At 38.1% G+C, this 13,960-nt stretch overlaps 1 protein-coding gene across 1 annotated transcript in view; it reads left to right on the forward strand.

The window, feature by feature from the left end:
• tbc1d32 (TBC1 domain family, member 32) overlaps nucleotides 1-13,960 on the forward strand; it is a 64,417-nt gene that overhangs the window by 10,298 nt on the left and 40,159 nt on the right. The window contains exons 14-23 of the mRNA XM_046061417.1: nucleotides 3,059-3,148; nucleotides 4,099-4,241; nucleotides 5,193-5,320; nucleotides 6,184-6,385; nucleotides 7,659-7,738; nucleotides 7,984-8,122; nucleotides 9,874-9,961; nucleotides 10,724-10,842; nucleotides 12,052-12,171; nucleotides 12,431-12,519. Coding sequence (XP_045917373.1) covers nucleotides 3,059-3,148; nucleotides 4,099-4,241; nucleotides 5,193-5,320; nucleotides 6,184-6,385; nucleotides 7,659-7,738; nucleotides 7,984-8,122; nucleotides 9,874-9,961; nucleotides 10,724-10,842; nucleotides 12,052-12,171; nucleotides 12,431-12,519 — 1,198 coding nt within the window. The remainder of the gene's footprint in view (nucleotides 1-3,058; nucleotides 3,149-4,098; nucleotides 4,242-5,192; nucleotides 5,321-6,183; nucleotides 6,386-7,658; nucleotides 7,739-7,983; nucleotides 8,123-9,873; nucleotides 9,962-10,723; nucleotides 10,843-12,051; nucleotides 12,172-12,430; nucleotides 12,520-13,960) is intronic.

A 13,960-nucleotide genomic window follows, 5' to 3' on the forward strand; every position in this document is an offset into this window, starting at 1 on the left:
TGAAATCCTGCAGCGCACGCAAGGTCCCCCTGCTCAAGAAGAAACATGTACAGGCCCGCATGAAGTTCGCCATTCACCACCTGGACGACTCAGAAGAGGCCTGGAAGAAGGTGATGTGGTCAGATGAGACCAAAATAGAACTTTTTGGCCTCAACTCAACTCGTCGTGTTTGGAGGGCAAAGAACACCGAGTACAACCCAAAGAACACCATCCCCACCGTCAAGCATGGTGGTGGCAACATCATGCTTTGGGGGTGCTTTTCAGCCAAGGGGACGGGACAACTCCATCGTATTGAGGGGAGGATGGACGGGGCCATGTATCGTGGAATTCTGGACCAACATCTCCTTCCCTCAGTGAGAGAGCTGAAGATGGGTCAAGGATGGGTGTTTCAGCACGACAACGACCCTAAGCACACCGCCAAAGCAACAAAAGAGTGGCTGAAGAAGAAGCACATCAAGGTTCTGGAGTGGCCTTGCCAGTCTCCAGACCTGAATCCAATTGAAAATCTTTGGAGGGAGCTTAAAATTCGAGTTGCCAGGCGACAACCTCAGAACCTGAATGATTTGGAGGCTGTCTGCAGGGAGGAGTGGGCCAACATCCTTGCCGAAATGTGCACAAACCTTGTCACCAACTATAAAAACCGTTTGACATCTGTGCTGGCCAATAATGGCTTTTCTACAAAATATTAACATGCTGTTTGTCCAGGGGGTCAAATACTTGTTTTTCCTCATCAGATGGTTATCAATTTTTATAAATTCATATGATGTGATTTTCTGGAATTTTCTTTGGGATTCTGTCTTTCATTGTTAGACTGTACATATGATTAAAATTATAGATCGTTGCATTCTTTGTAAGTGGACAAACCTGCAAAATCAGCAAGGGGTCAAATACTTTTTTCCCCCACTGTAACTGACTAGGTTGCGTGGTATCAATCTCCTTATCTAACTACAGCAGAAAGTGATTAAGCATAATTCTCAAAATGTCAAACTATTCCTTAATGTGCAAACACTGTAAACAGGTGAATACTGTATATTGTCCATTGCTGGTATTTGCAGGACTCAAAGGAATTCACTAATGGTTTAAATGACTGATTTGGACTTAAGTTACATTAGGCTTGTTTGTAGTTTATTGCCCTGTGCAGATCTCTCACCTCTCCCGTTAGTAATTTTACTACAAAACAATCTCTCCAGCTTCACATGGTAAATGGACTGTATTACCATTCCCACACTGATGGCAGTCTAACATGCAAGTTTAGGGTTCAGTATCTTGCCCAAGGACATTTTGACTGGAGGAGCCAAGGATCCACCAGCAGCCACAGTCGCCGTAGTTTATTGCCCTGTTCTGATCATTGATTCTCCCATGGTGATTCTACAACAAAACAATCTCTCCAATCTTTTAACATCATTTAATCTCATGTAGGAATGTGTCTGATCAGCTTACCCATGGTACCACTCCCCGCCTTCTTCCTATGTAGTGATTTTGTTCCCTCCACCCTGTCTTAATCACTGAAAAAGTTATGTAACGGCATAAATGATACGTAGGAAGACCATTAAAACAGACTCATCGTCTGCTGTCTCCTCTCTGAACCCTGTTTTATTTCACTATTAATCACTCTTTTTCCAAGTCAGTCTGGAGGCAATCAAATCATTGACATTAGAGTGGTATAAATTAATCATGAGGCCCACGCTTTGGGTGGAGACCTGTTGCACCTTGAAGTTGGCACCAAGATCAGTTTGTCATATGTCAATTCCTAAACAATTTTCAATTACACTAATAGAAAATTTTCTCTATTTTATTTAGATTATTTCTTTCATCCCATTTTTGCCATAGTGACAATTTGATTTTGATCAAATTTTTACTTACCTTACTTTTACTTCATTTTACTGTAACTGAAAGAGTCTGTGCTCTCTAGGAGACACACCAACTAAAAGAAATTGAAATGTGAATTATTGTTATTCATTGTCATATTTTCTACATTTTTAATTTAACCATGAAGGCCCTGTGCCACAGATTCCAGACACTTTTCACATATGTTCAGACATTTGTTTTCAGTAATGTCACCACGAGAATGAAAAGTCCACTTATAGTGGTTAGTGGATAGTAGTTTAACTTCGATTTTTTTCAGCACTGTTTTCCTTAAAATATGGGAAATGTTTCTTGTGCTGCTAGAAGAATACACAAATATTGACAATTAATAATCTGTCCCTGGCAACGTGTATTACGTAATATGCGTGTTAGAATTACATTACATGATGTAGTATGGGCTCATGGATTAGGGCTGCAATAAACTATTATTTTAATTATTATTTTTTCTAATTCGATTAATCATTTCTGGTATAAAATGTCTGAAAATAGTGAAAAATGCTCATCGCAATTTCCCAGACCCTGAAGAAATATTTTCATATAGTTTTTTTTATCTTTTTTTTTGTGTAACCAATAATCTAAAACCAAACATTACATTGATAATGAAGTAAATAATCTGCAAATCATTGACATTTTTGATAATCAAAAATAATTTTGCGTTAATTAACAAATTGGTTAACTAACTAATTGATCCAGCTTTAATATGAAGTTTGGTATACAACATTCTTTGTATAATATAATTTACTATAAACAAATTGGTGATTTAACAGCAAAACTCTCAAATCAGTATAATTTAATCTCATGTAGGAGTGTCTCTGATCAGCTTACTCATAGTACCACTCCCTCTGGTCCTCCTTTGTTATATATATATATATAAAAAATAAAATAAATAATATAAAAAAAAAAAAAGAGGACTAGAGGGAGTGGTACTATGAGTAAGCTGATCAGAGACACAGGGTCGCGGGGCTTTTTAGTTACATTCAGTTAAAATACAATTGATTGGTGCATTCATCCTGATATCAAGCAGTTTTTAAACACACCAGATACTAAAACAGCATCCTCGTCTTTAAGGTTACCAAAACTTCAGTCATGAACTCAGTCCATTTCCTTCTCAGCAATACCCACTGCTTTCACTGTCCCAGTCTAGACACTGAGTAACCAGACTGATTTAATTATTTATCATGTCCTGTTTCAGATCCCGTTTACCTGACAGACCTGGTTGTCATCCTGATTAACATCATGTACCAACACCCCACACCTCTGCACTGTGACACCTCACACACAGGTGGGGCCCCACACACTAATACACGGATATTAACTCTGTCAATGAGTTTGGACTTCTTCCCTGGTTTCTGTCCAGATTGTGAGTCTCGAATCAAGGACTGAAGGAACATAGTGACCCTCCCTATGAGGCATAATAGCATTGCTCAGACCATATCTTTTATCTCTTAACCTTGTACTGAGGCATGCAGGACTATGGAAGACCTTGCTTTATTGCACCATTCATTCTCATGAATTACACTGCAGCAACTTTCCTGCCAGTGATCAATAGTGTCCCCTACCTTGACTTTGTCAGAGAATAATGTCATTTGGCTGCTGCAGTGAGTCATTTTGAGCAAGTCATAGATTTATATTATTATTTTACCTGTAGTCTGGTTAAGATCATCTGCACCAGTCATGAGTGTATATTTTAAGTAGAATCATGATGCCACAGATTGCAATGTCAGAGGTAGAGGCAGAATCAAAGTATGTGTATGAGAGAGTTAATTTTGGCTGGAGGATATAATATTTAATTAAAATTGAATAATGTCACAAAAATAATTAAGCTTTCCTAATGTTCTAAAACAACTTTATTGTTGTTCCCAGAGTTAATCTGTAGTTTTTGCACACTATTCACTGATGATGAATGTAACCAAAATGTTTTTTAAAAAATTAATGTGAGAGTGGTGGAAATCTACTCATATCGTTTACTTAAGTAAAAATAGGTATTATTAGCAAAGTGACAAATGGAGACAAATGTAATATGTGGCCAATCTACAAAACCTACTGTATAAAAGAAATCCCCACAAGCATTCATTAGCTGTGTGTTTTAGTCTCAGTTTTAAAGGACATGAATATTATAGGATCTATTGGCATACATGTAATTCAGCTAAATAATATATAGACACCGGCCAAACACAAAGCACATATTAATTCAGTTGGAAAAACATTATAATTGACCATTTGTGTGTTCAGACTCCCTGTCGCCCAGCAGTCTATCGATGGAGGTGCTATGGATGCTGTGTGAGAGGACAGAGTGTGCTGCAGTGTGTCTCCACCAGCCCCCTGTAATAGAGAAACTACTGGCTCCTGTTATAGCTCTGCTCAATGGACAGCAGGTCTAAAACACACACATGCATGTACACAATACAGTCTATAGTACACACACATTTGTTTTAATACAGTTGTGGGTGGAATAGACCATCCGGTTTTCAGACACATACCACAAACACTATTGATATTCATAAATAGTTAAATAGAAAGTTTGAAGTTGAGAGAATTACTTTGTAATACATTACATTTATTCATTTAGCTGACGCTTTTATCCAAAGCGACTTACAACTATTATATATGTCAGAGGTCGCATGCCTCTGGAGTAACTAGGGTGTCTTGCTCAGGGACACATTGGTGGATGTGTCACATTGGGGAATTGAACCCAGGTCTCTCACACCAAAGGCATGTTTCTTATCAACTGCTCCACCCCACCTCTTGTACCCTCTTACTTTTTCCCAATATTACCAAACATTATTAACAGTACAAATAACGACAAAGAAAAGAATACCTTCACAATACCACTGTATGCTGTTTGGGTATTCCAGTTGTGAGCTTTCTAGTGGTCTAAAGTTTATATCAGGGACTATTACAACAACACAAAATATTAGAATATGGCAGCTTGAATCATAATAAATGCCTCGGCCTTTAGCCCTCTCCCTACCGTCCTTTAACTTGATGGATTCACTAACTAGTAGCTCTAATTTTATCCACCAACATCTGCCACATATATTTCCCTAGTATATATCTACAAATGCAAGGTCTATAGCCACACACTGATCCTAACCTCAACCATTACCCCAAACCAAGTTTTATCCTTGTCATCAGTCAGCCTTTCAAAAACTGTTTAAAATTGTGGAGGCATTGCTTATGAAAATATAATAGCTTTTCTCATTTCCATCATTGTGAAAGTTAATGATTTTATTTCAATGTTCAATATTTGTTCATCCTTCGTGGGATTCTGCTTGTTTCTGAATCAGCTGGGTAATTTTTGTCTGTTTATTCTTTACGGTTTGCAGGCCAAATTAAAATCTCCTGAAGCAACACTGACTCTCATCGCTGATGTTCTGGCTCGGATCGCAAACACTGACAGAGGATTAGCTCTCTTCTTATATGAGAAGAATCTGGTTGTAGGCCACAGTGAGAGGTGAGACAGTGTGATTGAATTATGATTAAATACACAGTGTAGTTTTATGTCTTTCATGGTAATGAATAGCAAGAAGACGTTATACATATGTACATGTAGCAAATCCTCCTCATTCTGACAGAGAGCAGATTAGACCATAGGATGTTGCTGGTTTGTCAGTCACTGCGACTATATCTTTGATCTTCTCATGTGTCATTACAGCAAAAACTACTTTTATTAAAGATACTCAGGGTCACTCAGAGGCCCCAACTTAGTCTTGTATTCTGTTTTAATTGGTTGACCTTGACCGTTCTGTAACCAGGTTCAGTTTGTCCAACCTGAAACAACAGTCTGTTGTTGTGAATTAGCAATAATATATTCACCAAGGCTGATGGCACTACTGAGGACAAAACTCAGTACTTGTTTTGACTAAGGTGCTCTAGTCTGCCACTTATTCTTAGATGTAACTCCTCTGAAAAATAGGTTGTAAGAATTAGCATATAAAAGTCCACCAGGGACTTTAATCACCATGTGTCTTGTCAATCAAGGATGTTGGAGATCTAGTCTAGACAGGGGAAGACTGTGAATTTGATACATTGAAAATCAGGGAACGATACAAATGGGTCGCTTACAGCAATAAAGAAAAGTTCTAGGATGTATTTGACATTTAGAAAATAAGGGAAAGTACACCATGCCTCCCCCAACATACCATAGACAAGTCACAGATCGAGATCAGGACTGTTTTGAGTCACCTCGACACACTGTTTACTTTGCACATTTGTAATTTTTCTAAGCAAAACCCATCGTATTTCACACATGAAAAGAGGTCTCTTCTCTCTCTTGTGAGCACATTTCTCTTTGTCTGTTTCCCCTCTCCTCTGCAGAACCTTTGCTGCTCGTGTCGTTGTGCAGTTCACCCTCAGGCTGCTGGATAAGGACCTGTCATCACTAAGTGAATCCAACACATCCCATACATTATGTGGAGCCTTTATCTTTGTTTGTAGACAGATATACAACACCTGTGAGGGTTTACAGGTCCTCCGACCCTATGGCCTGCACAAGGCTGTAGCTGCTGCATGGAAAAAGGTACCTGCACATAATTTTTCAATAAAACACTGATCAAACTTTTTGTATCAGCGAAAAACATAGATTTTGAGTGGTTAAAGAATACAGGTGTCCGCGTTTAATGATGAGTTTCCACAACTAGAATATTCATGTCATGTTTAATTAGCTTGATGAATGCAGTGTTCTCTCTCTCTTCATTAACTAACCACTGTAATGTGTCCATGTAAGTGTGTGTGTGTGTGTGTGTGTGTGTGTGTGTGTGTATATAATTACATAGAATACTGCTTTTGTCATAACAAAGCATCAAAATGAGAATACTTGTAGTAATATAATGTGTACTGAAAATTATATAGAATCCCACCTCGCGTCTCACCTCTTTATCTAAAACATCCATGTCAAAAATTAACTTGTATGAGACATTGTGACTCTTTACCCAGTGTGTGTGTTAAATATTAATTATCAGCCTGCACGTACTGAACAGTCATATACTAGACAGCACGTACTATACAATGTCTCAAATCCACCACCTCAACTATTTTTGTGTATCTATTTCCTGTAGCTACAGCATTGAACCCAGTCCACCCACTAAACACAGGCACCAACATGGCCCCCATAGTTCCTTGGAGGTATTTTAAGGAAGCACGTTATTTTACTTAGTTCACAGAGGAAAAAACAGTTACCATTTAATCAGTTTGACCCTGATTATGTTGTCAGATGGTGCTGATGTTGATAAACTTTCTTACTGTTTTATATACAGCCCATTTAGAGTAATGGATATGAATTCAGTCTTCTAGAGTAGTTTTTATTGTCTGTCTGTTAAAGATACACCAAGCACTAACATGCACTATAAATGTCTATATTTTCGTGAATATTACATGTATTAGTACAGGTTTGTTCCATTAAGATTTAGAATAATGTTTCAAGATTTGATATATCCAAATGATTGATTTCAGAAATTAAGAATTACAATATTAAGACAAAACATAAAAGGTTAATTGTAGACCAACGGTATAGCAAGTCACAGAAAAAAACAGCAAGGATAAACAATTTATGAAATCAAAATACAACTGGGTTCCTAAATGTTAAATCTTCACTCAGAAATATTCTAATATCAGTCTGTAGGCTTAAGTTAATTTGATCTGAAAACATAGGAAGCTGCTTGTTAGTCTCTCTATTTTAGGAGCATGGTGTGAATAAGGCAGTTAATAATTCTGGTCAAAACCTTCAGAAGTGCCCACACACTCGTACACATGGAGTGATAAAATATAAAATACTTTTCTTCCTTTATTACTAGACCAGTTCCTTGTCAGAAAGGGTTCCGACCCCGGTACCTGGAGCCACTGCTAGGACATCCACACAGGAGCTGCAGAACATGTGAGCCACACACACACTTATGACTTTAAGCTTATAAACATACCCACTACATTTTAATATGTTTACATGTTTGAGATATTTTAAGTGATTGCAAACCAGTGCATTACTTAAGGGTGGGGTATGTGATTCTGGAGAAATCCAATTCCATGACATAATGACCAATACCATAATATAGAGTGAACAACGACACAGCATGTAATGTAACGTCCAGACTTACTCCGTCTCTTTCTTTGGCTTTGGAACAGGCTCATCTGGGAGGAGACATTGTTGGACAGCTTGCTGAACTTTGCTGCAACTCCTAAAGGCCTGCTGCTGCTCCAGCAGACAGGAGCCATGAAGGATAGTGTCTCCTACATGTTCTCTCGCTTTACTAAAAAACTACAGGTAACAACAAAAACTGTACTTTACAAGGCAACACAAGTACTGTAGATATTGTCAATTTGATTTGTCCTTTTCCATCATAAAACATAACAGTGTTCAAAATGTTGTCTTTTTATTTACTACTTATGTATATTTATACCCAGTTTGCCAGGTGTGCTGCTACCCAGTACACATTTAGGTTTTTTTTTCCAACCTTTATTTGAAGACTGTTCATGGAACCAAAGGCTCATTTACATTAACACCCTGCTCCACACATACACATTTACACACACAGTGACACATGGAAGCTGCCCAATCTACCTGCAGTTAGTCACTAAAAGGCCCCAGTGGAGCTGTTTGGGGATCAAATGACGTGCTCAAGGACACTGTAGTACTGAGGGAACATCACTACTCATCCCCTTTTCAATGTAGTTTCTAATCTGCAATCCAACAAGTGCTGACTTTGGAACAGCTCATGTAAAATACTACAACTACTACCACTAAGCAGTAACTCCGGACATTGCCAGATTTATTTGGTAGTAAAAGCACTGAAGTTAAAATGTAAACTGGTCAGATTAGGCTATTGTAGCACCTTCATATGAATCAAACCAGTCAGAACAATCAGACCAGTGTGACTTTTACAAAACACTGGACTTTAGTGCTGATAAGCTGGAGATGGTACTGTTTCATCATTATGTAAGTCCTGAAAGAATCACCTTTTGGCAGTGGCTAGTTTTTCAATCTTTATTGTTCCAAAGTACTTTCATGCTGTTTAAGTCGTTATGTGCTGCATTGACTTGAGTTACAGTAATGCAGCACTGCAGCCACAGCAGGATTAGGAATAAAGTTATTCATTGCACATAAAATTGTTGTGAGTACATTTATTTATTGAATTAAAATGTAAAGTTTTCATTTGGCTTGCAGAAGCACATCTTTAGCAATAGACCATACAGTATAATATTTTTTTTGTTAACATAAATATTTAGAATTTCTGTTAATGCATAAAATATTTCTAGGCATTTGTTTTCTATAATGGCTTATCCTGCAGAACATAATATGTCTTAAAAACCTTTATTCATCCTTTTGGCCTGTGTCATCGGTATCCCTAATTCATTCTGCAGAAGATGTGGTAATGTGTTGCTCCTGCTCCTACTCAAGGCCACGGTCATATTTCCAAAAGACTGTTCAGTATTCAGTATACAAGTAGCCTGGAGGTTGTTACATGCTTATCAATCTCTCGACTCTACATATGCCTTACATACATAGCATTGTCCATGATTCATATTGTACACACACAGACACCCCCCCACACGCTCTCAGTCTTAATGCAAACCTTAGCTAATCCCCTGTGGGCTTAATTTACTGCCATTGTTTACGCACTCTTGTAATTGCTTCTCTCATTTGGCATTTCACTTTAATTATGGAATGTAATTATATTTAGTCTATTTTTAGTTGTGACATTGTGTTGTAATTAATGAAGGGACTGCACACTCAAAAATCAATTTGCAATTTGATTTCTCCTTAGTGTACTAAACTACATTATGTAGTGCCTTTTCAGTACTCTAGCAGTGTCATAGCAGAGTTTGCATAATGAATCACAAATTACAATTGCCATTTTTTTCCCAAAATAAAGGCTCTGTTTGCTTCAAGTTCAGGTCCTTTTTGTCTACATGAATCCTTTGTTTGTCTGTCAGTCCCAACCTCTCATTTATTTTTGATTTACAAAAAACTAAAGCGATAAAATTTTGATATTTTTCGCTGTGTGTTTTCTGCAGGTAAGCCGCTGTGAGAAGTTTGGATACGGTGTGATGGTGACACAGGTGGCAGCAACTGCTCCAGGGGTGGTGGCTTTGCACAGATCAGGTACTAAAGCACTTACTTGCACAAACAAAAACTAGTTGTGATGCTTAAGGCTTCCAGGTTGTTTTGGTCTAGACCACATCAGGCACTGAGCAGAAAAATTGTTTGGGATGGGATAAATGGGTGAAGAGAGAGCAAGATGATGTGTAAACTGTCAGGTGTTTGTAAGGATATGTGATTTGGTAGTAAGTAATCAGATTTTAATGTCTGTTTCAGAATTTATGTTTAAGCAGCATGGTAAATCATCTGAATACATTCCACATATCAGGTACATATTAATGCTAGATGCAAAGGAGGCATACAACCAATACAATTTGTTAGGGTGTAAGTGTAAAATTGAATTGTAGATTTGGAAGAGTCAAATTGTAATTTTGGGGGCATCTGGGTAGTTGAATTGTTAAGACTATATAATCACAGCTTCCACTGTTTGAATCTGGCTGGTGAGCTTTGTTTAATGTTCCATTATTCCCATTTATCTCTCACTTCATATTTCCTTTCTGTCTCCTGTTAAAGAAAGTTAAATGCCAAGAAAAACACCCTGTTGTAATATTAGGGTTTTCTTATTTTTGACATATATTTTAATGTTGCTGTATTAAAATATTTAAAGATAAACAGATATTGTTTTTTGCATGATGAAGTATTAAATCTTTAACAACTGCAATCCCGCCACATAGAATCTTATAATTTTAAGATCACAACTTAAAGTTTGTGTGTCAACTCTATACAAATCCATATTGAAACCACCAGCTTGATGCTTTGTTGCAGGATTTGTCCGGGCACTGGTGATAGAGCTGTGGTCTGTTCTTGAGTGCGGCAGCGAAGATATCAAGGTGGTCCGTCCCAAGCCTACACCCATGGACCCCATAGACAGGAGCTGCCTCAAGGTGTGTGTGTGAGAGTGTGTGTGAGTGTGAGAGATTAAACTGACTTACTATGATTTCATACCAAGCTGTATGCTCCAAAACAGGATCAAACTGAATTGATTGAGCTGAGACACGCATGGTTACATTTCCAGTCGAACAGGACTGTAGCCATAGTTAACTCTCAGTGGATCTGTAGAAAATGTGTTTTAAACCTTGAGAATGAATCCTCTTTGCAGATGGCTGTATTTTTAAAAAACATCTGGTACAAATTTGGGCAGAAACTTCATTTTCAGGTTCAGTCTAGGACAGGTTCCAACTTTCATGTGAAGCTCTAGTGTGTGTCTGTATAAGTTGGCCTCTGACAGGAGCAAAGTTGTCGCTCTCAGTGAAACTAGCCAAGTGAATACCGACAGCCAGCGAGGTGTGAACTGTGCCCTGCCACTGGTGACTTTAAAGCCTGCCTTATCAGTGGGTCAGCTGCCAGGTTACATGCATGCAGTCAGACCTTCAAGTCCCTCCCAGCCAGCACATGGCAGCAGAGCCCCAGAATTGAGTTTGTGTTGGAAAAAAGATAAAAATGTGTGTGATGTTTTATGCCTTGACCTCTGTGAGACAAACAAACTAAATATGCACAGACCAGTGCAAATGGGATCTGATGTGCACACTTTTTTCTGTTCTCCTTGATCCAGTGATGAGAGGACTTCTGTGGTTTATTATTCTTCTTATGTTCACATGTTCAGATGTAGTTTCGTCGTGTAAGTGCTCACATCTCTTCCCAAACATCTTTTTTGCATCACTCTATTTTCACATGGACAAAATACACTGAATTTCTAGATATCAACATCAGACATCAACTGGCAAGTTGAGCTATCACGTTTTTCTTTTATCTTCCTGTCTCTCTAGAATATCGTGTGTGTGTGTGTGTGTGTGTGTGTGTGTGTGTGTGTGTGTTTTCTTTTTTTATACCTTAACTTCATTTGTGAATGTTCATTCAAGGCCAGGAGATGATCTCTGTTCCCCAAAACATACAAAGTAGTACTTCTCATTGTCAAAGACAATGGTTTGTTGTAACTCAATTATTTGCTCAATCCTCCACAAAACAATTTCCATTGCACACTTGAGTATAGTTCTAATTTCAGTCTGGGCACCTGTTTTTCTTGCTTGTTGCTTTTTACTGCTTTATCTAACCCTCTAATTGTCTTTTGTCTGTCTCACTTTCTTTCTGTCCAGTCCTTCCTGTCCTTGGTCAACCTGCTCTCCTCTTCCCAGTCAGTGTGGGAGTTGCTGGGCCGACAGCCTCTAGCCAACAAGAGTGAATACACCCTGAGAGAAATGCCCACCTCCATTGCTGTGAGTGTTGTTCATACTGTGGAGTCCAGACTTCATGCAATGCCTCTTTCAGCCATTTGAGGGCATGTTTGCACTTTTTATTTTGCCTTTAACCACCACCCACGCATTTGTTTTATCTCAAAAGTCCTCCTCCTGAACCCCCAATACACTGAAGCTCATGTACATTTTTTTACCTTAAACATCACAACAATCCACACATTATATTTGCACCACAACTGCTATTGTATTCTTTTTCATAGCCTCTCATTTCACTCCACAGGATTTGATTGACAGGCTGATTGCTGTGAATTCAGATGCGAAGATTAATTCCCTGTTTCACTATGAACAGTCTCACACATTCGGACTGAGGTGAGATTGATATTTTTTCAATATTACTTTACATCAGTGGGGAAGCACAAGGTATCGGATTAGCACCTGGTGGCTGCGCACACACACGCGCACACACGCACACTTAATCCTGTGGCAATAGCAGACTGACATGGTTCTTTTTACCTTGATTACCCAGCATTGAAAGGCTGATGAAAGGATTTCTCTGGATAAGAGGGGTGTGTGTGTGTGTGTGTGTGTGTGTCTGTGCGCATGTGCGCGTATTTCTATATTTATGAAGAACTAACAACATAAGAAGTGAGAAGGGTAGTTAAGGGGGTGAAGATGTTCCTCTAAAATGAAAAGCTATTCTGTAATACTGTATTGTAAAAAAATAAATAAAAAGGATTTCATAATATCTTGTTGAGGAAAGTTTCATATTGTTGCTTAAAGGTTAGGTTAGCTTTTTTGTTACAGTTAATGTGCTGCAGTGAAAAAATGGCTGAACATGTGTTTAGGGAGATATGAAGCAATCTGTGCAAGAGGGTTTGTTTTTACATACAGGTACATGCGTGTCTTGGTTGTGGTTTGGTGGCTGCTGTGCATTCCTTTGCCTTTCTAAAGGCTTTTTGAATCACAATAGCTTTGAGTTGTTTGGAGCCTTGCTGACGCACTCACTCTGTCTGTCAGTCAGCCTACTCCTATTAACATCCAGAAGCCAAGTGAAAGGAACAAGATGCTCTATTCCTTTGCCACCCAGAGTGATGGATTAACTGACAAACTCACACTCTGTGCATCCCTGTGGATTGCTAAATGTAGCATATAACTATCAGTAAGTCAACTCATACCATGTTAATTTTGAGGTATTTGTATAATCATGTTAAACCAACAACTTCTGAGTAAATGTTTTATTTTTGGCCATAAATTCAGTTCTATGTTCAAGGTTCCATACAGCTTGATTTCAGTTCAGTCTCCAACAGTTAAACCCCCAAAACAAGTAAACACTACTTTTTACCAAAGCATCATCCACAATACAGTGGAACTTGTTTTAATTTAGATTTTATATAGCTTGAAAGGATATGGCAGCATGGTACTCTCTTGGCCATTAGCCTTATAGTGACACAGATGGAGTCCCCAACAACCATTTACAAAATCAGTGTTGTAGACTCATCCAGGCCATGGTCGCATATACTGTATATTCAATTACACAAAATTATTATTTAATCAATCAAGCATTTTTTTTTTTTTTAAATCTTTGAAATTAGACTGTGACAGTTATGTTCCTCCTTTTAATTTCATACAAGACAAGGAGAGGAAAAAAATTACCTTCAATGATTGAGTGATTAGAGAAAATTAAAATCAAACTTTGAAGAAATTCAAATTATGAGTAAACAAATAAATGTACTTCATCTATCAATTTCGATCTTGAGGGCTAAATAAATCAAATTATTGGCCAAATTTTGTGCAGAACTGAAATACTGTA

Source organism: Micropterus dolomieu, linkage group LG10 (genome assembly GCF_021292245.1).
Source record: "Micropterus dolomieu isolate WLL.071019.BEF.003 ecotype Adirondacks linkage group LG10, ASM2129224v1, whole genome shotgun sequence".
Lineage (NCBI taxonomy): Eukaryota > Metazoa > Chordata > Actinopteri > Centrarchiformes > Centrarchidae > Micropterus > Micropterus dolomieu.